Genomic DNA, 25,764 nt, shown 5'->3' with positions numbered 1-25,764 from the left:
TTAGTTGGCCATACGTTTGTAGGAACTTAAAATTTTCTAGTAGCCACATTTGGGAAAGAAAAACAGAACAGCTGACATGATTTCTAATAATATCCTTTATTTAACCCAATATCCAAGACACTATTATTTTAACACATGGCACTTAGCCCCATTTCAAGGGCTTAGCCTTGTGACCAGAGCCTACCATATTGGATAGAGAAGCGTTAGACTTTATTATTATTTGTTGCTTGAAGATTAAGCCTTCTGAGACGTTCACTGTAACATTATTTATAACAGAAAAAGAAAAGAAAATGATAGTGAAGCACCCATTGTGATGCTTCATTTTATGTATCAATTTGACTGATGCCCAGGTAACTGGTAAAACATTTCTTCTGGGCGTGTCTGTGAGAGTGTTTCTAAAAGACATTAGCATTTGAATCAGTGGACTCTGTGAACAGGATGCCCTTACCAGTGCAGATGGACACCATCCCAGCCACGGAGGGCCCAAATAGAAGAAAAGAGTGGAGGAAGGGGAACTTTGCTCTATGCCTGAGAGAGATGCTTTTCCTGCCCTTGGACATGGGTGTTTCTGGCTCTTTGGCCTTCAGACTCAGACTGGAACTCATAGAAGGTCCCTAGAGGAGTGACATCCATAGAGACAGAAAGTCGATGGTGGGTGCTGGGGCTGGGGGAGGGGGTGCGGAGTCGTATTTCTTAGGAACAGAGTCTTGTTTGGGAAGATGAAAGTTCTGGAGACAGATGGTGGGGGTGGTTGCACAAAAATGTGAGTATGCTTGATGCCCCCGAGCTGTGAACTTAAAGATGGTTACGATGATGGGGCGCCTGGGTGGCTCAGTCAGTTAAGCATCAGACTCTTGATTTCAGCTCAGGTCGTGATCTCATGGTTCATGGGTTCAAGCCCCACCTCGGGCTCCGCCCTGATAGTGTGGAGCCTGCTTGGGATTCTCTCTCCCTTCCACCCGCTGTCCTTTCCCCACTCTCTATAAATAGATAGATAGAGGCTAAGATGGTAAGTTTTATGTCGTATGTGGTTTTCTATATGCTTTGAACTATGGAAGGGTATTAATGACACTTAGAGTGAAAAAATTCAGTAACAAACATACATATACCCAAATCTTTGTTAAAAAAATATATAAACAATTTTTTAAGCTGAAAATATCTCAATATTTACAGCACTTACGATGTCCAGACTGTAAAATGATCAGGGGGTTTAATTTTCTCTTTGCTGACTTGTGTTTTCTGTGACGCGCACCTGTTGTGTGATGCTTATGAGAACACGGATAAGAAGAAATCCGTCCCTTTCCTATTGAGGCTCATGGTGGGGGTGAGAGGAGTTAACAGTGGCCTTGCAACTGAGCAGCATGGCGGGGCTGGGATGCCTGATGGTCTTTGTGACCAGTTACCTGGACCAGGTGCGCACTGGCAGTTGACAGAAGCCAAGGACAGACCCCAGCTTCAAACCTGGGGAGGGTGTTGAAGGGAGGGAGAAGAAGAGTGGAAGAGACCTCCCCCCCAATAAGAGCACGTGAGACCTTTGCCCGGGTGAGGGGAGTGGGAGGGATGCCCTTGTCCACCAGAGACAGAGTCCCAGCCCCACCCACAGGCCCACACTGGCCCCTTTCCATCCCCAGCACCTCGATCTCCAATTCTGCCATAAACCCCTGACCTCTTCTCCAACCCCAACCCAGTCTCCAGCCCCTTCCCAAACCCCTCTACACCCCATCGCCCTGTCCACTCCCCAGCCCCGTGCCCATTCTCATCCCCAATTCTGTGCACATATCCAGCTAGCCCGAATTTATTTCACCCCTCTTCTCAGCCCCCAATGCCGCTACCTCCAGACCCTCCTCCTTCCCCCTGTGGTGAGTAGATTAGCGTTTCTCCCCAATACCCACATCCTTGGTACTGAAACTTGGGAATGTTACCTGCAAAGAGACTCTGCAGGATTGTCCTGGTGGTCCCTGTGTCATCCCAGTGTCCTTGGAAGAGGGTCACAGTCAGAGAGAGGGAGGTGTAATGATGGAATCCAAAAGGGAGCAGCATGCATTGAAATGGAGGATGCCCCCCCCCCCCACCGAGCCAAAGAATGTGGGAAGCTTCTAGAAGCTGGAAAAGGCAAGGAATGGATTCTCCTCTAGAGCCTCCAGGAGGAACCAGCCCAGTGGACACCTTGATTTTAGCCCTATAAGACTCATTTCAAACTCCTGATCTGTAGAACTGTAGCATAATATGTGTGTCTTGTTTTAAGCCACTGTCTTAATTTGTAAGCAGCCCCCAGCACTCATACACCCCTTCTCCCAGGCTCTGGCCCTTTGCACACGCTAGCCTCCATCTCTCTCCCTAGCAGAGAGAGAAATCACACACTTATCTGGCTGTGCTGTTTTCCTAGTCGGCTCTGTGCAGGATGATTTCCCAAACTCTCCAGGCTGGACCGGACGTGGGCACCTGTCACCACCTTGCTTCCTGCTGCTAAACCCTTCACTGAGGTCCCTGATGGCCAGATCCCGACAGTTGTACCCTGCCCTGGATTTGAACAGGGAGGGGCCTCAGAGTGCTCAGCACCCCGCCCCCTGCACCTCGCCCCCCCCCCCCCCCCCCCCAGGGACTCAGGCTCTCCGCGTTCAGCTGGGCTGGGAGAGGTGGGGTTGGTATATGTTTGCTCTCCTGGCCCACCTGGGGAGGGGATTTGGGGGCCAGGGCTATGGCTAGACGGTGGGATTCCAGCTGCTCTGGGAGAGTAGAGAGCCACTCGGGCAGCACTTTTAATTCAGGCTCTGGGAACTTATCTCATCTCCAAACCTGGCATCTTTCCCGTCTTCCCAGAGGATCTGGAAGGCAGCTCTCTGGGCACCTGGCAGGGGGTGGAAAATGGAAGCTCTGACAAGATGTGGATAATAATAACAACAAGGAGTATACCAGTGACAGCAGCCACGTTAGGCTCTGGGCTGGGCCCTGAGCACGCACCTCAGTAGTCCCCAAATTTCTGACTTTCACAGACCACCCTCAAGATTTTCATGTTATCTACCTTCTGCCTGAACTCTTATTTATTGATGTTTTATCAGACAAAACCCCCTTTAGAAACCTAAACCATTGGCTTTTTAAAACTGTGGTGTGGGCGCCTGGGTGGCTCAGTCGGTTAAGCGTCCGACTTCGGCTCAGGTCGTGATCTCACAGTTCGTGGGTTCGAGCCCCGCGTCGGGCTCTGGGCTGATGGCTCAGAGCCTGGAGCCTGCTTCCGATTCTGTGTCTCCCTCTCTCTCTGCCCCTCCCCCGTTCATGCTCTGTCTCTCTCTGTCTCAAAAATAAATAAAAACATTTAAAAAAATTAAAAAATAAATAAATAAAACTGTGGTGAAATATGCACAACTTAAAGTTGACCATCTGAACCATTTTGAAACGGTTTGCATGGCTAAGCTGTGGCATAAAGGACTTCCATATAATGGTGCGGCCCTGCCCACCATCCGTCTCCAGAACTTTCACCTCCCCAGACTGAGACTCTGTCCCCATGAAACACGGACTCCCCACCCCCTGCCTCACCCCTGGCTCCCACCATCCGCTCTCTGTCTCTGTGGACGGGACGCCTCTAGGGACACCAGACAGTGTTTGTTGTTTTGTGTCTGGTTTATTTCATTGAACACAACATCCTCAAAGTTCATCCACGTTGTAGCAGGTGCCAGGATTTCCTTCCTTTATAAGGCAGGCTCCTTTATATTCCATCGTATTGATATACCACAGTCTGCTGATCCGTTCTTCCTCCAACTGAAAACCTAAATCAGTTAATGAAAAAGAAGCACAACTCTTTTATTTTGGAATAATTGTACACTCGCAAGAAGTTGCAAAAATTTCACAGAGAGGTCTCCTGTACCCTATATCCAGTTTTCTCCAGTGGTACAGTTTCAAAATCAGGACGTTTACATCGATTAATCTATAGAACTGATTCAGATCTCAACACCTGCTATATTCGTTCCTGTGTGTGTGTGTGTGTGTGTGCGCGCAATTTCTTCACATGTATAGATTTATGTAACCACCCCCAGAATTATAAAGCTTAAATCAATTTATTTCCCTGCCACGAATGGGAAGTGGGTGCCACCAGCAGTTAAGGCAAACTTTGCACAGCAGCTCTGAGAGGCACTGTTATTCCCATCTTACACACGAGGGAAGTGTGGATCTAGTCTCTCACTACTTTTTAGCTGTGTGACCTTGAGTAAATCACTTAACTTCTCTGGGCTTCCGTTTCTTTGCCAGTGACCTGGAGATGGTAAGTCTCTCCTCGAGCTGCCAAGAACATTCAATGAAATAATACTGAGTGCTAAGCACTTAGGAAAGAGCCTGGCACCAGTAAGTACTCAGTAAAATGTGCCACTGTTATTATTATTCCCACAGGTTGCCTTAAAGTTCGAGATCGGCTACAATAAGAAAACCCATTTTGCCATTTCTCTTGGGCCCACATTGGGCCAGGCACCGAGCTAAGCTCTTGACTGGCTTTATCTCGGTGTGCCTTTATAAAGACACCTGGGCCTACCGCCACCCTCCTCGTGTTACAGATGAGCAAACTGAGGCTCAGAGAGGTGGATTCACTTGCCCGGGAGGTCACACAGCTTAGGAAGGGGAGGAACTCAGAATTCAAACTCAGGCCTTGCTGACTCGAAAACCAGAGCTTGCCACAGCCCTTGGAAGCCAGGCCCAGGGACCCCCAGACTTGGAGCTCTGCAGATCCCTCCCTTCATGGGGGTTTTGCAGGTGGCCCCTGGTAGAAGCTGGGACACTCTGGGCGTAGTTTTGACCACCCGAGAGAAATGGCTTCAATCCAGCCCCGCCTTCCCATAGCACAAACAGGAAGACCGAGGCCCCCGGAGGAGAAATGATAGGGCAAGGTTACACAGCCAAGGACGACAAGGGAGCTGAGCCAAGCCCCTGGGGCTGGGTGTGCTGCCCTTGCCCCCGGTGTGGCGAGTAGCAGCACAGAGCTTTGACAGCGTGGACATAGTTCAGCCTAATGGGTAAGAGCCTAGAGTCTGGACTCAGCTGTCTGTTTCCACGTCGTGGCGTTTTCACCTTGCGTGCCTTCGGCAGGTGGCTTCGCTCTCTCTGCCTCCGTCTGCCCACCTCCAAAGCAGGGGTAGCCAGGGTACTCATCTCCAGGGGCTCTTTAATATTTTAAATCGGCATTCTCGTACCAGACCCCTAACTCCCACTCCGCGTGGGTAGGGACGGGAGGCCCATGATCTGGCCCTCCCGTGCCCTGCCTGGATGGTGCCAGCCCCTCGGCTTCTGCCCAGGGCAGCTGCCACCTCCACCGCACAGGTAGGCCGTCCTGGTGCAACCGGGGAGCGGTTCGGCAGGTTTTTCCTCCCTGCTGTGGAGCAACAGCTGCCCTCTGCCCGTCTCACCCGGCCCGGCCCATCTAGGCTCTCATGCTGCTCGCCGCCAGACCCAGCCAGTGGGCAGCGGGCGCCACATCAGGATGCCCAGCATCTTCGCCTACCAGAGCTCCGAGGTGGACTGGTGCGAGAGTAACTTCCAGCACTCGGAGCTGGTGGCCGAGTTCTACAACACGGTGAGAGGGCTGGGGGCAGCGGTCTCGCCGGACGGGGGGGTTCAAACCCCGGCTTCTCCACACGGCCGCTGGAGAATCCTGCTGGAGCGTTCACCTCTCTGAGCTTTCGTCCGTCTGTTAGGCAAGGGGTGCTGGCCTTTGTTCACTCATGGGGCATCTGTGGTAGGTTTTGGAAATGCAGCAGTGACCAGGAAAATAGCCAGGCTCCCTGTTCCCCTGGAGCGGAGGACACGCATGTGACTCCAGGCATTCACAAGCCAGGGTGATGGTGCTCTAATGGGAGGTGCGGGGGCAGCCCTGGGGAGCGGGGAGGGCAGAGGTGATCCATGAGCCAGTGGCAGAGGGATGGATCAGGAAGGGCTTCCTGGAGGAGACGGCTGTGTCTATTTTGTTCTCAGCTGTACCCCCAGCTTAGGTTGACCAACTCATTCCAGTTTGCTGGGGACTATCCTGGTTTCAGCATCGGAAGTCTCATGTCCCGGGGACCCCTCAGTTCTGGGCACAGTAGTCCTCTTTCCCCCCATCCATGGTATGAGGCCATATCGGAAGGGCTCAAAATGCCTGGATGGCAGTGGCATTTCAGGGAATCTTAGAAGACGCAAGCGGCCAAAGATTCATGTGGCCGTGCTTCTCCTCCTGCGGGGTGCTGGGGAGACTGCGGTGAATAAGGCAGGCTGCCCTTGTCCCTGGAGCTTCTGGGACGGTCGGTGGGTGGTGCAGGCAACGTGCTTTGCTCTGTGCCCTGCGCATACTGAGGGCGCTCAAAGGGGAGGCGAAAGATATGCCCAGGGTCACCGTGGCACTTAGAGCTAGGATTTGAACTTGGTGGGTCCAGGAGATGTTTTGGGGGCTTGGGGATTGGAAGCTCAGTCCCAGATGCCTCCCTCACTCTTGCCCTGTTACTTTGACCCCACCGCTTTCCAGAGCCGGGGGGAGGGGCACGGAAGTTTGAGATTCAGGGCTTCTCTGTGGTCTCCCTGTTTCTTGCTCCTCCTGGACAGAGATACTGACTCTGGTCCTCAGTGCTCTTGCCTGAAAAACAGGAGGGGGCTGAACGTGCCGATCTCTGAGGTGGAGAAGAGGTTTGGGGGTCTGGGACCCTTCTCCCTGGAGTCCCTGGCAGTCCACCCTGAGGTGGGGGCCCCAGAGAAGGCACCGAGAAAGGGCTGCCGTAGGGCTGGGCTGAGACCCCAGTCTAGCCGCACATGCCTACGCGAAACGCTCCTCTGTGCGTGGATTCGGGGAGGAGCGTTCAGGGAGCCTCCCTTCAGCCTGCCTCTAAATGCAGCCAATTGAGTGAGTGGGGGACACTCCCAGGGTGCAGGAGACATGGCTATGACACACACCAGATTTCCACAGCGTCATCACCGGGTACCTGCATTTCCAGGTACTTATCAAACGGAAACAAAAGTTTCACAAAATAGTAGCTACCTTTCCCTGGTGTGAACATACTTGGATATTTTCTCTTCTATCACAAAGGCTCTGGCAGGGGCACGTGGGGGGTTCAGTCGGTTAAAGCGCCCAGCTTTGGCTCAGGTCATGATCTCACAGTCCTTGAGTTCGAGCCGCGCTTTGGGCTCTGGGCTGACAGCTCGGAGCCTGGAGCCTGCTTCCGATTCGGTGTCTCCCTCTCTCGCTGCCCCTCCCTGCTTGCACTCTGTCTCTCTCTCTCTCTCTCTCTGTCTCTCTGTCTCTCAAAAATAAATAAACATTAAAAAAATTAAAAAGAAAAGAAAAGGCTCTGGCAAAACCGCCAGAACTTAAGGAATTGAATGCAGATTAGGTTATAAAGGGTCTCCCCAAGATTCTCTCCTCTAAAACACTTCTGAGTAGCCTGAACCCATCACCAGAGCTAATCAGTCATATAGGTCAGGGGTTGGCAAACGTCTGCTGTAGAGGCCAGATGTTAAATATGTTTGGCTTTGGGGGCCATACGATCCCTGTGGAAAGGACTCCGCTCTGCCATTGTACCTGGAAAGCAGCCACAGACGGCATATAAACAAATGAGGGGGGCCGTGTGGCAATAAAACTCTATCTGTGGACACTGAAATGTGCATTTCATGTAACTTTCACGTGTCACAAGATACTCTTCTTGTTTTATTTTTTTTTAACCATTTAAAAGCACAAATGTCATTCTCAGCTCGCAAGCCATGCAACAGAAGACATTGGGTAGAATTGATACAGGGCCATGGTTTGCCAGCTTCTGATAGAATTGTATATGCATATTGTATATAATATACGTACACAATATATAATATTTTATATTATACAATAATATATTTATTATGTGGTATATGATATACACACATATATAATATTCATAAGATAGAATAATGTATTTATTACATATTGTGTATTATGTGCTGCATATAATATGGTATATCTTATATGATGTAACAATAATTGTTACATATACATAAATAATAAGCAGCCAACTAGAAACTAATAAGATCTTTTCTTTTTTGGCTTCGCAAATCAGTAATTAAAACCGAGTTTGTTTTGCAGCAAATGCAGGCACGCTCCTATTTCGCAGCTTCCCGTGTGCAAGGTGTCAACTTGTGTTGAGATGTAGACGTACCTCTAGCACCTTCACCGCCCCCACTCGGTCACTGAACCTCCAGGAACTTGCATCACAGAGAGAGTTCCAATGGTGAACAGAATTTACGTACAAAGTCCTGTCTGAGTCATTTGCAATTGCAATAAATGAATGAATAAATAAAAAGGAAGCCATAACACTTTCACCAACCTGTGAGGGCTCAGCACGTTCTGGCGAAATACCACCAAGCTCTTTAAAAGCATGTGTTTGCTCGAGGTCTATAAGTGAAGACGAAATATGTAGCAATATATTTTTTTTGTTATTTTTGTGATTCTGAAGTTAGCCAACATACGGTATAGTGTTGGCTTCAGGAAATAGAACCCAATGACCCATCACTTACATGCAACACCCAGTACTCATCCCAACAAGTGCCCTCCTTCATGCCCATCACCCACTTTCCCCTCTCCCCCGCCCCCCCATCAACCCCCCAGTCTGTTCTCTATATTTAAGAGTCTCTTGTGGTGGCTTCCCTCTGTGTTTTTATCTTATTTTTCCTTCCCTTCCCTCAGGATCATCTGTTAAGTTTCTCAAATTCCACATGTGAGTGAAATCATATGGTATTTGTCTTTCTCTGACTGACTTATTTCTCTTAGCATAATACCCTTTAGTTCCATCCATGTTGTTGCAAATGGCCAGATTTCATTCTTTTTCATTGCCAAGTAGTATTCCATTGTATATGTAAACCACATTTTCTTTATGCATTCGTCAGTTGATGGACATTTAGGCTCTTTCCATCGTTTGGCTACTGTTGAAAGTGCTGCTATAAACATTGGGGTACAAGTGCCCCTATGCATCAGCACTCCTGTGTCCTTTGGATAAATTCCTAGTAGTACAATTGCTGGGTCGTAAGGTAGTTCTATTTTTAATTTTTTGAGGGACCTCCGCGCTGTTTTCCAGAGTGGCCGCACCGGTTTGCATTCCCACCAACAGTAGCAAGAGTTTTTTTAAAAGTTTATTTATTTATTTTGAGAGAGAGAGAGAGAGCACACGCACGAGTGGGGGAGGGACAAAGAGAGAGGAAGGGAGAGAGAAACTCCCAAGCATATTCCGCAGAGCCCGATGCGGGACTCGATCTCACAAAGCGTGAGATCACGATCTGAGCCCAAATCAAGAGTTGGACACTCAACCGACTGAGCCACCCAGGCACCTCTGAAGGATATTTTGCTTTCTCATTGCACTGCTCGCAGGGTTGGCTGAATCTGGGGCAAAACCCAGGGCCACATGATCAGGGAATAGAAGCAGGAAGGAGGAACCACTGGAGGACTCATCCCGCGTGTTGGCAAGTTTCACAGAGGAGGACACCTGGGAATCGGGTTTGAAAGATGAGCAGGAAGTTTTGCCAAGCAGGGTGGGAGTCAAGGAAAAGGGAGGAGAGGAGAGAAGGATGTACTGAGTTCTGGACATGAAAGGGGCTGCACAGTTAGGGAAGGGTAGGAGTGTTTCCGTGGCTAGAATATGAGAAGAAATGCTGAGTCGGAGTGTTTGAACTACGTCCCACATTTGCTGATAGACTCGCTGGGCTCATGCATTCGTCCAACAAGAACGCCATAAACCAATGCGTGCTGATTGATCCCGGGGTCCCAGAGATGCTATGTGCTCCCGGGCTAAGGAAGTGGGGGGTCCAGGGTCAGATCTGCCCCGCCCCATGGTTAGCTTGTGGCAGAGGGAGGGCCAAGGGACCAGAGGGAGCAGAGGGGAGCCATGGGGATGACCCACTAGGACTGTGCCTGCTGAATGTGGAGGGGATCTCAATGCTTGAAGAATGAGTAAGTGTCTCCAAGGCATACAGACCAAATGGGCCAGCAGAAGCAGAGGTCTTGAGGCGAGAGAGAACAGCATCTCAAGACACAGTTGGTTTAAAGCCAGAGCCCAGGCTGCCGGTGGGGGAGGAACCGAGGGCTGAGGGAAAGGTGGGTGAGGTTTCCAGGTGCCAAAGGAGGAATGCCAAGCAGAGGAGTGTGGGCTCCATGGTGAGGGCACCCGGGAGCCATGGATGACTTTTGAACAGCGAAGAGTCAATGATGTGGGGAGCGGCTGGGACACCTGCTTGCCCGCCATAGATGGGCCCCGGAGAGACAGGACAGCAGATCCAACAGGAATAGAGGTCAAGGGTGTGGGAGGGCCTGGATTGGGTGGGGCGGGGGAGAAGTCAAGGTGTGGGCCGCTTCAGTCTGCTTCTGTTGGCATTAGCCTGGTGGCCTCCAGGTGTGGCCTCCTTCTGGGCTGCTGACAACTTAGGAGAGTTTCAAGTGGCGGGAGAGGAAGTTTCAAGCCCTCCCCGCCCCCCCCCCCCCGCCAGCTCTGAGAAGCAGCTGTCTTGCTGAATTTCTTTCTTGGGGTCCTGCCAAAGCTTCAGAAGCTCTGCGTCTCATCCTTTCCAGAAAGCTCCCTCTCAGATGCTTGGGTACAGGACAAAGGGAGGGGATGGCTGGACGGGGTTGTGGGGAGGGTTGGATAGGCAGGGGTGCAGGGGTGGGAATGAGTGGGAAGAGTATGGGGGTGGGTACAATGGAAGGCACAGAGCGATCCGAGTGGGAGCCTGCAGTGCCCACGCCTCCTACCTCTTTCTGCAACTGAGCGTTTCTGCTGCTGGCCTTTGCAGGGCGAGGGCTTCAGCCCCTCTTCTCTGAATGCTGTGTGGTGCAGGGGGAGACCTGTCCCTCTCTGAGCCCCTGGCTGTGAGTAGCAGGTCCCATGAGTTTTATTTTATTATTTTATTTAAAAGTTTTTTTTTTAAATGTTTATTTATTTTTGAAGGAGAGAGAGACGGAGCATGAGCAGGGGAGGAGCAGAGAGAGAGAGAGAGAGAGAGAGAGAGAGAGAATCCGAAGCAGGCTCCAGGCTCTGAGCTGTCAGCACAGAGCCCGATGCGGGGCTCGAACTCATGAGCCGTGAGATCATGACCTGAGCCGAAGTCGGACGCTTAACCGACTGAGCCACCCGGGTGCCCCTGTTTTTTGTTTTTTGTTTTTTTTTTTACTGCTTGTTTATTCATTTAAGAGAGAGCAGGCAAGCAGGGGAGGGGCATACAGAGGGAGGGGGGAGAGAGAGAATCCCAAGGCGGCTCTGCACCTTTGGCATGGAGGCCAATGTGGGGCTTGAACTCACCAACCTCGAGATCATGACCTGAGCTGAAATCAAGGGTCAGATGCTTAACTGAGACACCCAGGTGCCCCCCGTGAGTTTTAAACCATACCTCCCTCTTCTGTATTCCTTCTCATCGAATTCACAGCAAAAGCATTTGTGCCAGCCACCCCGCTCCCGGAAAACGAGGAGGGGCATGGTTCCTGCTCTCAGGGAGGGCAGACACTATTAACTGAATAATTTCACACAATGGTGATCATGCCCATGACACATGCTGGCCCAGACTCGATAGGTCCTTCTGGACCTCTTTTCTGCTTCAGAAAAAGCCTTCTGGGGGGTGACAGAGGGGTCCAACTCAAAGAGATAACGGCCCCTCCATTTTGTGCATGATTCAGCAAGAATTGGGACAGCCACTGTTCCAAGCTCTGGGGGCACAGAGATGACCAACGCAAACCAAAATGCCTCCCCTTATGGGGCTGGTGTCCTGGGTATGGAGGAGACAAAAAATAAACAGAAGTCAAGGGTACAGCATGCCAGGTGGTACTGGGAAGAAAGAAAGACTCCTTTCCTTCCTTCCTCCCTTCTCCTTCCTTCCTTCTTCCCTTCCTTCCTCCCTCCTTCCCTCCCTTCCTTCCTTCTTCCCTTCCTTCCTTCCTTATTCCCTCCTCCTTCCTTCCTTCCTTCCTTCTTTCCTTCCTTCCTCCCTCCTTCCCTCCCTTCCTTCCTTCTTCCCTTCCTTCCTTATTCCCTCCTCCTTCCTTCCTTCTTCCCTTCCTTCTTCCCTTCCTTCCTTCCTTCCTTCCTTTGCCCCTCCCTCCCTGCCTTCGTTCCTTCCTTCTTCCCTTCCTTCCTTCCTCCCTCCCTCCCTTCGTTCCTTCCTTCTTCCCTTCCTTCCTTCTTCCCTTCTTCCCTTCCTTCCTTCCTCCTTCCTCCTTCCTTCCTTCTTCCCTTCCTTCTTCCCTTCCTTCCTCCCTTCCTTCTTCCCTTCCTTCTTCCCTTCCTTCCTTCTTCCCTTCCTTCCTTCCTTCCTTCCTCCCTCCCTCCCTTCCTTCTTCCCTTCCTTCCTTCCTCCCTCCCTTCCTTCCTTCTTCCCTTCCTTCCTTCTTTCCTTCTTCCCTCCCTTCCTTCCTCCTTCCTTCTTTCCTTCCTTCCTCCCTCCTCCTTCCTTCCTTCCTTATTCCCTCCTCCTTCCTTCCTCCTTTCCTTCCTTCCTCCCTTCCTATTTATTCAGCAAATATTCGCTGAGTTCTTATTCAGAAAGGGAGCAGCTGTGGGGTACTAATAGTAATTAACTCACAGGACCATGGAGAGGACGAAGCAACTGCTGGGCATCCCAAATGCTCGTCCACACAATGGACTACTCAGCCATAAACAGGAGGGAGGCGCTGATGCCACAACATGGATGAACCCTGGAAACAGGACGTGCCGTGAGAAGCCAGCCACCAAAGGCCACGTTTGGTAGGATTCCATCCACGTGAAATGCCCAGAAGAGTCAAATCTGCAGAGCCGAAGGGGCAGATTCGTGGTTGCTGGGGGGCGGGGGGAGGAGGGAGTGCTCATGGATACAGGGTTTCCTTCCGGGGAGGTGAGAATGTTCTAGAACTAGAGAGTGGTGATGGTTGCACAACCTCATGAATAGTAGAGTAAAGCCACAGACTTGCACGCTTTATATATTTATTTTTAAAGGTAATTTATTTATTTCTGAGAGAGAGAGAGAGAGCCCATGTGTGTGCGTGCACGAGCTGGGGAGGGGCAGAGAGAGAGGAGAGAGAGCATCCCCAGCAGGTTCCACGCTGCCAGCACAGAGCCCAATGCGGGGCTCGATCTCGTGAACTGTGAAATCATGACCTGAGCTGAAACCAAGAATCGGGTGCTTAACGGACTGAGCCACCCAGGCGCCCCCGGGCTTCACACGTTAGAAGAGCGAATTTGAGCATATGTGATTTATACCTCCATTTGGAAAAAAAAAAAAAACAGATCTAAAAAAATTTACAGTTCTTGGTACATCCCAAGCATTGAATAAAGTTATTACTATTAGAAGGTAAACATGGCCAGAGATGCGGAAGTGTTAGTGTATTACCTTCGCTTAACAGGTGGCACTTCCCGTATAACCCCCAGAGCAATTCTAAGAAGTAGGGACTCTTTATTCTCCACATTTTACAAGTGGGGGGTAAAGGCTCAGAGAGTGTACGTTTCTTCCCCAGGGTTGCACAGCAGGTAAATAGCACGGGCACAAAAGCTGCGTCTGCCCACCTGGTCCCAGAGTCTCTCACTTAATTAACCACCGCATCGCGAGGCCGCTCAGTTACTGTGTGATTAAGAATTAATTATGTGTTTCTTAATTCATGCAAGTAAGTCCCGTTCAGGGAGGGTCTGTGACTGCTGCTTTAGCTGCACACCCCCAGCCCTGCCCCCACATTCACGCGCATTGGTTGAGTGGATGCGGAGGGGGGTCCTCGACAGGTGACAGAGCCAGGTGTGGGTGGTGGGAGTTTGAGCTTTGGCGGTGGGGAGAAAGAGCTTGGGGGTGTTTCGTTGATGTGATTGATTCGGCGGCTTTTTTTCTTGAGCGCCCGGTGGGTGTTGGGGACACAGCCAGGGGTCGAATAGTTGTGTATTGTCCTCACGGAGGTCACCGTCAAGGTTGAATCGGTGGAACCCACAAATGAAACGACGGGTGGGAGAGAAGCCGTTTGTGGGGGGCGGGAGGGGCAGCTTGGGTGGCCGGGGTAAGTGAGAAAGGGGTTCCCCCACTGCCTTTTCCCAAGGCCGAGGTGGGCAGTCAATTCTGGTCTGTCTGCCGCCCTCCCTTCTCCCCGCCTTTCTTCTCTCACTTCCTTCTTCCCTCCCTCTCTTCTCCCCCCCTGCCCTTCCCTCCTTTCCTTCTTCCAGACCTGAGGCACCCAGCCACATCTATTTGCCAGAGACCCTGCAGGGTACCGGTGATCAAAAAAGCAAATTATTCCAGAATCAAAGCAACACAGCAGCCACGATAACACCCGGGCCAGGCACATGGCTACGTTATTGACGTGTGTTCTCTGCACACATCATTGTCTACAAAAACTTTCTGAGCACCGCTGTGTGTGAGGCACCGCTCTAGACCGTGGAATTTCACAGCAGTGAGCAAAACTGGCCCCAGAGCCCTTGGTTCTCTAATCCCCACTGCGGCGCTCGGAGGTAGAGAAGGCAAATGAGGCCTGCAATGTGTCCCAAACCCCGACTGGATGCACCCGTGAAGGCAGATTGTGTCTGGGGGCTCCGTTGTGGCATTTGAACAACATAGTAGGTATGAAGGAATGGCTGGTAAGCAAACAATGAATGAGTGAGTGAGTGAGTGAGTGAATGAATGAATGACTATGAAGACACCTGCTGGGGCTGGGGCCCAGAGAGTCCAGCTCTTGGTCCTGGGCAGGTGCGTCTCCAGCCTCACAGAGTCTGGGTGGGGCCAGGGGTTGGGAAACGGGCTGGCCCCAGGCAGGGAGGCAGGCCCTGGCAGAGGGCAGTCTCTGATGCTATCAGAGACTCCGGAACCAGTTGGAGCCCATTAATCAGAGGCTCCGCCCATTGCTTTGGCCTCATTCTGCACGCTCGGGGGCGTTCTCGGAAACTTCAGTCTTGGGTTCTGCTGGCCCCCAAACCTGGAGCAAGGAAACCAAGGATAAGCCTGTTACTATTATCTCCCACAACAACAACAGCCGCAGCAGGCCCTTGCTCTTCATCGAGCTAGGACCACATCCCTGGCAATGCAGTCTTTCGGTGCCTGGCCTCACACGTCCCCCTCCAACAGCTTCCACAGTAGCGTTCATTATGCTCCCCCATTTTACTGATGCAGGAAAGGGAAACCCAGAGACATTACGTCACGCAGCCAGGGAGCAGGGACGCTCCCTCTTAATCATTGCCACCCGTCTAGGCCTCTTGTCTCTTAAGGCAGGGGGTAAAAGCAAACTCTGGAGTCCCCCAGAGCTGTGAGACCTCAGGGAAGTCACTCCACCTCTCTGAGATCCAGTTTTCTCATTGCCAGAAAAAGGACTAGAAAGCCACACGTTGGGGGGATGGGGAGGCGGAGCAGGGGGATGCGAGGATTAAAAGCAATGTCTACAAAACCATGATGTCAACAGGTGAGAAAGTGACAGTCCTAACGCCTTCCATCCAGAATGTTCCAGGCACAAGACATTCTTCTGCCAAGTGTTTTCACGTATGTGACTGGTGATCCGTGTAAACCTGTTTTGAGGTCCAGTCAACAGGAAATATTTCCTGAATGGGGAGGACACAGCCCCTGTTCTGAGAGCCGTCTAGTGGGACAGCGAGACAGTTCCAGACTGGCGGACAAACGTTAGGACAGAGGGACGTAGCACAGCGGGAGGCCACCTGACCCTGCCTTGGGGAATTGGGAAGGCTTTATCGGAAAGTGATGCCCAGGTGACAGGTGGAGGTGTAGTTGGCCTGGCCAAGAGGGGTAAGTGGGGACAAGGGATGTTCCAGGCAGTACGGACGGCACGTGCAAACTTCTGGAGGTTAAGGGGTGAGAGAAAGCATGGCTCATTTGGAAGAAGTGGGTCATCCCTCACACCTAGATGATAAAGTTGAAGGTGGAGAGAGATGAGTCATGGAGGGAGTTTGTAAGTCAAGTTTAACAGTTTGCATTTTATTTATGGGAGTCACAGATGTGTTTTAAATGGAGGGTTTAGAGTTTGGGAAACTGGTTGGTTCAGCATCTCTGGCCACGCTCGATACACCCTAAGGGCTGGTGTTTGAAGGCAGAGGGAACGTAGGATTTGTTTGGGATTTTGCCCGTATTCAGTATCCATGGCCCCATTTTCCCTATGACCCCCTAGCTGCCCTTCTCCAACTGGTTATGGTCTCAGTGGGGTGGTCAGTCAAGGAGCTCCCCCTCCTCTGGCCAAGGGTGGGTGTGGTCTCGGCAACATTCCAGAATTTGATGAATCTCGGGCCCGGATAGAACAGCTACAAAGTTGCCCAAAAGCTGCCTCCTGAAGAGACTGTCCATTCAAGGCTCAGAGCTGTTGTGGTTTCTGGTTTTCCTTGTCTTCCGCAATTCTTTTGATTAATGAGTTCACCATAATAAATGACTGAATGATAACTAATTTAATGAGTAATTACATACACACATATTTATATTTGTGGTAAAAGTTCACCAAATTCATTTCCTGTTGCTTGCTACCGAAGAACCCTAGCTAATATACCAATGGTGTTGATTTTGCTGGATTGAAGAAATAGAAAGCTAGCTTAAGCAAAAAAAAAAAAAACCCAAAAACCCAAAGAGGAAAAATGCATTGGCTAGGTACTGGGGTATCTCAAAATGGAAAGATGAGTTGCTTGGGAAGGCTGGGATCCAAGGCAGGTCTGGAGGATTTAGCTCAAAGGCAGACTCCCCGTGGCCTCAGTCTTGTCTGTTTGTGGTGGCAAGACGGCTGACATATCTTAAACATCGAGACGATATCCCCAGATCTTAGGGAACTGACAATGGCATGACACAATCTTGGTGATTCCCAGGCTTTGCGTTCGCTCCAAGTTTCAAATTCCCGAGAAAATCTGATTGGCCCAGTTTGGGATAGGCGTCTACTCCAGTGGGGGGAGGGGGGCAGGGCTCATGATTCAGACACACCAAGTGTGTAGTCACTGTGAGCTAGGTGGCCATGCCAGACATGTGTTTGACTTGTCCGTTGGTGGGCATCAGACACCTTGGCGTGGAAAACAAGGACATGGAAAACGAGTGGAACCAGACCAGTTCCACTCGTGCCAAACCAGTTTTCCAAGGGTCCTCATGGTGGCTTTTGAGCTGGTTTGCCATCACCCAAGGAGAGCCATGGGCTTCCCTAGAATCAGAAGGACGCCTGCCTTGGGACACCTGCCTGGTGCCCAGGACCTAGGCTCCTAGAGGGTGGCCTTGGACCAGGTAAATCATTTCCCTATACCCACCACCACGCTCTGTAGTTTTTTTTATTGAAGTGTAGTTGACACACAATATTATATTAGTTTTATTTGTCAATTACATATGTTCCACAATGCTCACCACGGTGAGTATAGTTACCGTCTGTCACAACGCAAGGTCATTACAATATTCTTGACTGTACTCCCTGTGCTGTACTTTTCAGCCCTGTGACTTATTTATTTTGCAACTGGAAGCTTGTATCTCTTCGCATAATCTGCCTACCCCTCCCCCCCTCCCCTCTGGCAACACCCAGATCCTTCTCTGTATTTATGAATTTGTTCTCTTTGTTTGTTCGTTTGTTTTTAAGATTCCACATAAAAGTGAAATCACACAGCATTTGTCTTTCTCTGTCTTATTGAACTTAGCATGATACTCTCTAGGTCCATCCATTTGTCACAAATGGCAAGATTTTATGCTATTTTACAGCTGAGTAGTATTCCGATGTATGTATAGACCACATCCTCTTTATAGGTTTTAAAGATTTTGGGGGTGCCTGGGTGGCTCAGTCGGTTAAGTGTCCAACTTCAGCTCAGGTCATGATCTCACAGTTGGTGGGTTCGAGTCCTGCGTCAAGCGCTGGGCTGACAGCTCAGAGCCTGGAGCCTGCTTCGGATTCTGTGTCTCCCTCTCTTCCAAATTAGCGTTTTTGTGTTTTGGGGCGTAAATGCTCAGCAGCAAAATAACCGCTCATGTGGTATTTCTATTTTTAATTTTTTGAGGGGCCTCCACAGCGGCTGCACAATTTGCTTTCCCACCCACAGTGCACAAGGGTTTCCCTTTCTCCACATCCTCCCCGACATTTGTTATTTCTTCTTCTTCCCTTGTTTAATACTCGCCATTCTGACTGGTGTGGGGTGATAGCTCATTGCTTTTGACTTGCGCCCTAGTCTTCAGGACGTTGAGAAATAACGGAGTGCCCTAGTTAACAGGGCACTGTTTCTTCACTTTCTAAGATGGGATTCAGGCAACGAAAGAGACCTTTACAAGAGGAAGATTTTATTGGGGAGAGAAGGCTGCGAATGAGTGAGCAAGCAGGCTGACCTCACGTTTTTTTCTTTTCTTTTCTTTTTTTAATATGTTTTTTATTTATTTTTGAGACAGAGAAAGACAGAGCATGAGCAGGGGAGGACCAGAGAGAGGGAGAGACACAGAAGCTGAAGCAGGCTCCAGGCTCCGAGCTGTCAGCACAGAGCCCGATGCGGGGCTTGAACCCACGGACCGTGAGATCATGGCCTGAGTGGATGTCTGACGCTCAACCGACTGAGTCATCCACGCACCCCCCCTTTTTTTTTTAATATATGTGAGAACACCTTTTTTTCTGAGCTCATGTGAGATACTCTCTGTGGCCCAGACATATCTGGGGGAAACTTTGAAGTCCTGTATCAGCAGTCAGGGACTCTGAACCCTTGGAATTCTGGTGAAAACGTTCTTGTCACCTTAATTGTACTCATAGACTAGTGAGACCTGGGGACCTCTGGGTCAAGGACACAAAGAGGGAGCGATAATGCAGATGTCAGAAATGCAGACATGGAAGGTTAGAACATTGATTTTACCTCCTCCTAGTTAGTGGGTGGGGGGAGTGTGGATCCAATCCCACGTCACTTGGACCCAGAATCCCAGGAACTGGTATTCTTTGGTTTCAAATGAAACAGCCCACTAAAAACAGCTTAACTAGAAAGGATCATATCTGATTATTTTTTTGAAATGGAAGTCTGGAGGTAGATGGTTCTGGAATAGCTGAATTCAGCAACTCGACGTTATCAAGCCCTTTGGCTCTGCCATTCACAGGGAAATGGTTCTCAAAACAGCGTCCAGGGACACTGTGGGGTCTCTAGAGCTTTCAGAGGTTCCTCGAGATGAAAATTATTTTCATAATAACATGAAGATTTTATCTGCCTTTTTCACTCTAATTATCTCACCAGGGTACCATAGAATCTTCTAGGGGCTTTGTGATGAGTGATGACATCATCTCTCAAATGGCCAAGGGAATGTGTGCTGGTGTAGTCCTGCATTTTGAAAATTTCTCAGTTTCACTTCCTAATGTTTATTTTTATTTTTTTTGACAGAGAGAGAGAGAGAGAGAGAGAGAGAGAGAGAGAATGAGCGGGGGAGGGGCAGAGAGAAAGGGAGACACAGAATCCGAAGCAGGCTCCAGGCTCTGAGCTGTCAGCACAGAGCCCGATGCGGGGCTCGAACTCACACACCGTGAGATCATGACCTGAGCCGAAGTCAGCCGCTTAACCGACTGAGCCACCCAGGCGCCCCCCTCAGTTTCACTTTCTAATTCAGTAAATCCTGATAAATGTAGCTCACATTAATGAAAAAAAAAAAAGTAATAGATTCATTTGCATTCGTATCCCATTGGTCAGACCAAGTCACAAGGGCTCAGCGAGTTGCAAGGAAGGCTGGGAAATGTAGTCTTTAGTTGCGTCGCTGTGTCTTAAAGTTGGGGATCTTATTTCTAGAAGGAAAAGGGGGAGAATGTATGCTGCAGAAAGTCAGTAGATAGACTTTGCCACATTCGTTGAGTGAATGAGTGAATGAACTCATAGAAAAACAGACGGAGTGACGAATGTACTGATGACTGGTTGACTGCCAATATCAACCGACCGATTGCCAGAGTCTGGGTTCCTTAACTGCCTGAAAGAGGGCAGATGACCAATGGCTAAGGACTGAGGGTTTCCTCCTCTGCCTCCGCTTCTGACGACCCCCTCCCCACGTCCTCCTCTTTTCCAGTTCAGCAATGTCACCTTCTTCATCTTTGGGCCTCTCATGATGTTTCTGATGTACCCCTATGCCCAGAAACGCTCCCGCTGCATTTATATCACTTGGATCCTCTTTATGGTCATAGGTAGGTGGGGGTCTGTGACACTGGGGTGGCGGGGGTTGGGGGGACAGCCCTCTTGACCACCTACCTTTGTCTCTTGCTCCAGGCCTATTCTCCATGTATTTCCACATGACGCTTAGCCTCCTGGGCCAGCTGCTGGATGAGATTGCTATCCTGTGGCTGCTGGCCAGTAGTTACAGCATATGGATGCCTCGCTGTTACTTCCCCACTTTCCTAGGAGAGAACAGGTGGGGCTGGGGCCGGTCCTCTGTGGGTCCCATCAGAGCCCATCTGAGTTCCTTGGAATCCCTCCCCCGACCAGCCGGATCAGGGCTTTCTCCCGACCTTATCTGACTTAACTCCCCCTCCGGAAATCCTCCCCTGATCCTACCTGGATAGTTTGGTACCTTCTCCAGAATGTGTCTAAACCCACCAAACCCATACTTAAGCTTACCTGGGCCCCAGGGACCTCTCCCATGAGCCTATCACCTGGGCTCCCCGGAACTTTCCTTGGATCCTCCTGGGCCCCTCTCTTGACCCGAGACCCCTCTGAATCTCTCTCCTGATGCTATTTGACCCACCTGAGGCTCCCTGGACCCCTCTTCTGATAGTGTCTGGGACCAACGTAATTCCTTCCTTAATCCTACCTGACTTCCCTTAACCCCTTGTCTGGCCTGGGCCCTGGCACTCTCTGCTGAGCTGACTAAGCCCTTTGAGCTTCCCTGAGACCCTCTCGTCACCCTATCCACCCCCTTCAGACCCTGCCTCGACCCTTCTTGGGACGCTCTGCTGAGCCCACCCGGGAGCCTCAAGATCTTTTTCTGAGTTCAGTTGGGCTCCCTAGAACCCCTTCCCTTTGCTCATCTACCTCTGCCGCGAGATCTCCTGACCCTGCCTGACCCCCCCCCCCCCCCGCCGGACCCTTCCAGTCACCCTCCCACAGCTGAGTCCTTCTTCCCTCAGGCCCCGGTTCACCTGTCTGGTCCTCATCACCACGGTGGTCAGCACCTTCCTGTCCTTCCTGAGACCTGTGATCAACGCATACGCTCTCAACAGCATCGCTGTGCACATCCTCTACATCGTGTTCCAGGAGTATAAGAAGTGGGTAGTGGCCGCAGGTGCCTGCCCGGGGAGGTGGCTCCCATCACCCTCCAGGCACCCCCCTCCCCTGCTTACTCATTGAGTCCCAGCCCCAGAGTGCTCATCGACTCCAGGCTCAAGGAGAGGATATGCTTTCCCCAAGATCATCTACTAACAAGGAGTACTGTTGGGATTGGAACCTAAGGCTGTCTGATGGCAGAACTTGTCCTTTGCATCATGAAAACCCCAAACATACGTACAAGCAGAGACTATTGCACCATAAACCTCCGTGTGCCCACTAACCAGCCTCGACAACTCTCAGCGTTTGCGTTATGCATTCCCCCAGATTCCATACACTGGCACCTATGAACTTTTCAGGATTTAACCCTCCTAATTAAGAGGGTTTTTTTTTTTTAACCCATACTAGACCTTGACAGGATAGAGGTGGGGGGGGGGACTCTCAAATGGGGCAATTTGAGGAGAGCTGAATAAAAGGCTTATTTACAAAGGAGATGGCAGGTGTAGGAAAATCACCAGGGAATTTAGAACGCCTGTGCTAATAAGCGTGGGCTCCTATGACCATCAGGATACCTGGGTGGGGGTAATGGGAGGGAGTGATTACAAGAGTCCGGAAGGAGAGAGCCCTGTGGAGAGGGCCTCCTTAGCAAGAAATGTCACCTCCAGTTGCTGGTTGCAGCTAGCCTGAGTCAACCCCACATGGAGGAGGCCAGAGAAACAAATATTCTAACTGTACTCTCCCCGTATCCTTTGGTTTCTCGCTGGGGTGCTCCATTGGCCAACCCAGCTGGAAACCACTGGCTACTCCAACTGGAAACCATTGGCCAACTCAACTGGAAACCATTAGCTAATCTAACTGGAAGCATTCAGTCCACACAACTCAGCATCCCACCTCCCTGGGGCATAGGGCAGACCGGAGAGCGTCAGGGAAGGATCTAGAGGGACAAATGTTAGATATGGCGCACACAGTGCTAACCAAGTTGACAATACCCAGATTGAAGTGATGTTGCCTCAGTTTCTCAAGATGTCTTCTTACAACTAGTCATGTTGAAAGCGGGATGCAAACACAGTCTCTTAGGTTTTCTTTTTTTTTTCAACGTTTTTTTTTTTTTGGGGGACAGAGAGAGACAGAGCATGAACGGGGGAGGGGCAGAGAGAGAGGGAGACACAGAATCGGAAACAGGCTCCAGGCTCCGAGCCATCAGCCCAGAGCCTGACGCGGGGCTCGAACTCACGGACCGCGAGATCGTGACCTGGCTGAAGTCGGACGCTTAACCGACTGCGCCACCCAGGCGCCCCATCTTAGGTTTTCTTTATATCATAGCAGTCTCTGCCTCCCTCCCCTGTCTTCCTGCCTCTGATTTGATAACAGAAAAACTTCATCATTTTGTCCTGTAGAATATTCTAGATGTAGCTGTCTGCTTCCTGTGTGGTGTCTTTCGTTGTGTTTATAGATATAGATATAGAATAGATACAGATATAGATAGATATAGATATAGAGATAGAGATATAGATAGATATAGACACATATTTGGTATTTCCTGAAAATTAACATTTAGATCTGGATTTAGGTTTACATGTTTTTAGGCTAGAATGTGTCATGTGTGGTTCTGGGTGCTTCTTTTTCCATCCCATTAGGCCCCCATAATGAGTGGTTATTCCACATCTAGTGCTATTAAGATTGATCAGGCCCATAATTCCTCCTGCAGTGATTATCTGGAGTTCCTCCTTTAAGAAGGACTTTCACTCATCAACCTTGAAATACGCTTTGCACAGGAATGATAGGACTGATCATTGAGTGTTTCCTTTAACTGATCCATTTCTAGCGTAATGAGTTGGGGCCTTACCTGAGTAGGGACCCCGGAAAGTTTTTAAAAAGTATTATTATGAATGCACGGATGTTTACGTCCTAGAGGTGTTTCGATCCATTGCAATCACCGTGCTGTATTTTTAACTTTTTATTTTGAAGTGATTGCAGACTCCTGGCAAGTTTCAAAAATAGTACAGAGTTTTGTGTCTCCTTTCCCCCAGCTCCCCCCAGCCTCTCCAATGGAGTGTCTTGTGTAACCATAGTACAGCCTCAAAAGGAGGAAATTGACGATGGTATTAACTAGACCTCAGACTCTGTTCAGATTTCACCAGTGCTTCCTCACTGTTCTTTTTCTCGGGTGACGTTCACACTGTCCCGTTTTAGACTAGGGGGCAGGGCCCGCACTGTAAACCATAAAGGAGTCGTTGCCTCATCACACTCCCTCATATGCTCTTTCCTGAAGGACACGGGGACAGCTTTGCTGCTGGGGAAACAGATTCTGAGCATGAGTCGTCCCAAGAGACGTGGCCTCCAGGGAATTTACCCTCCCACATATGGACATGCACGTTCTCATAGCCACACGGACAGGAATTCTCCTGCACTGACTCACGGTTGTGCACACACACAGAGCCCCAAACTCACAAACAGGGAAGGGCTAGTTGATTAAGAAATCTGCAGTCTGACAAGCCTGGCTCAGCCCCCAGCTCCACTTGCTGGCTGTGTAACCTTGGGTGCGGTCAGAGCGATACCTTAATCTCGCACACCTGCTCTCTCGTCTACGAAACGAGAATCATAGCGTTGCTGTCAGGGCCGAGTTTTGATCTGAAGGACTTTTATTATTGTTTTTTAAGTCTATTTATGTTGTGTGTGACAGGCAGAGAAAGAGCGTGCGTGCAGGAGAGCTCGGGAGGGGCAGAGAGAGGGAGGGAGAGAGAGACAATCCCAGGCAGGATCTGCACTGTCAGCACAGGGCCCGATGTGGGGCTTGAACTCACGAACCGTGACAGCATGACCCGGGATGAAATCAAGAGTCAGAAGCTTAACCAACTGAGGCACCCAGGCGCCCCTGACCCGAAGGACTTTCAGAACTGTACCTGGCATCCTACAAGTGCTCAGCAAACGTTAACAACAAGCACAAATTGGGCCCCCTCCCCCTTGTACTCTTGGTCATTCCCTGCTCCCGGCCTCATCTCCTTGGATGGAGGAATTTCCCATCAGCCCCTCAGGCTCTGCTATCTGAGCCAGGCTCTGATCTTCCTCCTTCTCTCCCTAGGACCAACAACAAGGAGCTTCGGCACATAATGGAGATGTCTGTAGTGTTATGGGCTTTCGCGCTGACCAGCTGGATCAGTGACCGCTTGCTTTGCAGTTTCTGGCAACGGATTAACTTCTTTTACCTGCACAGCATCTGGTAAGGACCTGCCCTGGAGGTACGGAGCCCCAGAACCAGAAAATCTCAAGATGCCAGAGCTTGGAGCAGGAGCCTGGGGGCAGAGAGGGGAGGCACGGATACTGGGAGTGCCTGTGTGTGTGTGGGGGGGGGAGGGGGTGCTGGTTTCAGTCAAGGGTCAAGTCCAGAAGGTCCCTTTGGAAGGTCAGAACCCGTGAGAGGTCAGGACCCATGAGAAGTAAGGAGAGAAGCAAGGAGGGGGCATCGGGCTAGCTCGGGGACATCCTGTGCCCTCACCACCTCCTCCCTGCACCCCACAGGCATGTGCTTATCAGCATCACCTTCCCTTATGGCATGGTTACCATGGCCTTGGTGGACGCCAGGTATGAGATGCCAGGTCACACCCTCAAAGTCCGCTACTGGCCTCGGGACACGTGGCCCGTGGGGCTCCCCTACGTGGAAGTCCGTGATGACAAGAACTGCTGATGTCTGCCAGCTTCTTGACCAGCCAACCACCTGCCAAGTCAAGTCCCCAGTGTCTTGAGGAAGGAGGACTGGATCAGGAGTCTGAGAGACACTCACGGTTCTTTCCTCCAGCTCCCTTTCCCCTTCCTCCTCGTCCTGCACGGCCCCACCCCAAGACAGGGGACCTCGCGACCCTTCCGTGCAGTAGTCTGATGACCTGGGGGAGCTGCCCGGCATAGGTCCACTCCACGACCCGCCCTTATTCTCTTTCAGTTCCTCTTTTCTGTTCACTTTGTGAGGCTGGGTCACCACGGGCTGCGATCACCCGGCATCCACTGCGAACGGCCTCAGGCTGGGGCTTGGTCCCCGGGGCATCTCATAGATAGCGGTGGTCACTGCTGGACCTGTCCTTGGCCATGCAATGAGCTCGCGGTTTGTGAGTTCGAGCCCCGCGTCGGGCTCTGTGCTGACAGCTCGGAGCCTGTTTCCGATTCTGCGTCTCCCTCTCTCTCTGCCCCTCCCCCGCTCGTGCTCTGTCTCTCAAAAATAAATAAACATTTAAAAGAAATATAAAGAGCACCAGGCTCGGCGTCGGGCAGAGCTAAGCTTGAATCCTGCTCCGTGATTTCCTAGTCGTCTCATCTGGGGGAAGTGATTTTTCCTACCTTTGAAACGGAAGCATCTTGTCTGTAGTATGAAAATGTGCTTTGCATCTGTTTTCCCGTTCATTCATTCACCTCTTCGACAAATGCGCGTGGAGTTGGACAGATGCCCATTGCTGATACCAGACAGCAAAGACATACGACGTCCCTGCTGTCACGCGGAGACACCTGTTGGACAAATACAAAGACACAGAAGGCATTTCCAGACACTAATGGGTGCTGCCACGGGGATGAAGCAGGTGATGTTTCAGAGAATCGTGAGGTGGGGAAGCAGCCCTTTCAAGTGGGTGCTCGGGGTGGGGGTGGGGGGGTGCGCTTTCCGGAT

At 50.7% G+C, this 25,764-nt stretch overlaps 1 protein-coding gene across 1 annotated transcript; it reads left to right on the top strand.

Annotated features, from left to right (window-relative positions):
- The first annotated feature begins 1,361 nt into the window (after positions 1 to 1,361).
- Positions 1,362 to 25,242, top strand: ACER1 (alkaline ceramidase 1). The gene is made up of 9 exons (XM_042963008.1): positions 1,362 to 1,412; positions 5,206 to 5,301; positions 5,429 to 5,554; positions 6,578 to 6,725; positions 19,865 to 20,038; positions 20,121 to 20,262; positions 20,978 to 21,115; positions 24,196 to 24,333; positions 24,633 to 25,242. The coding sequence occupies exons 1-9, from the start codon at positions 1,362 to 1,364 to the stop codon at positions 24,796 to 24,798; spliced, it is 1,179 nt and encodes a 392-aa protein (XP_042818942.1). The 3' UTR covers positions 24,799 to 25,242.
- The last annotated feature ends 522 nt before the right edge of the window (positions 25,243 to 25,764 follow it).

The sequence above is a fragment of the Panthera tigris genome, chromosome A2, assembly GCF_018350195.1.
Source record: "Panthera tigris isolate Pti1 chromosome A2, P.tigris_Pti1_mat1.1, whole genome shotgun sequence".
NCBI lineage: Eukaryota > Metazoa > Chordata > Mammalia > Carnivora > Felidae > Panthera > Panthera tigris.
Note: the sequence above shows the minus strand (reverse complement) of the source record. Positions and strands in the feature narration are given on the sequence as shown.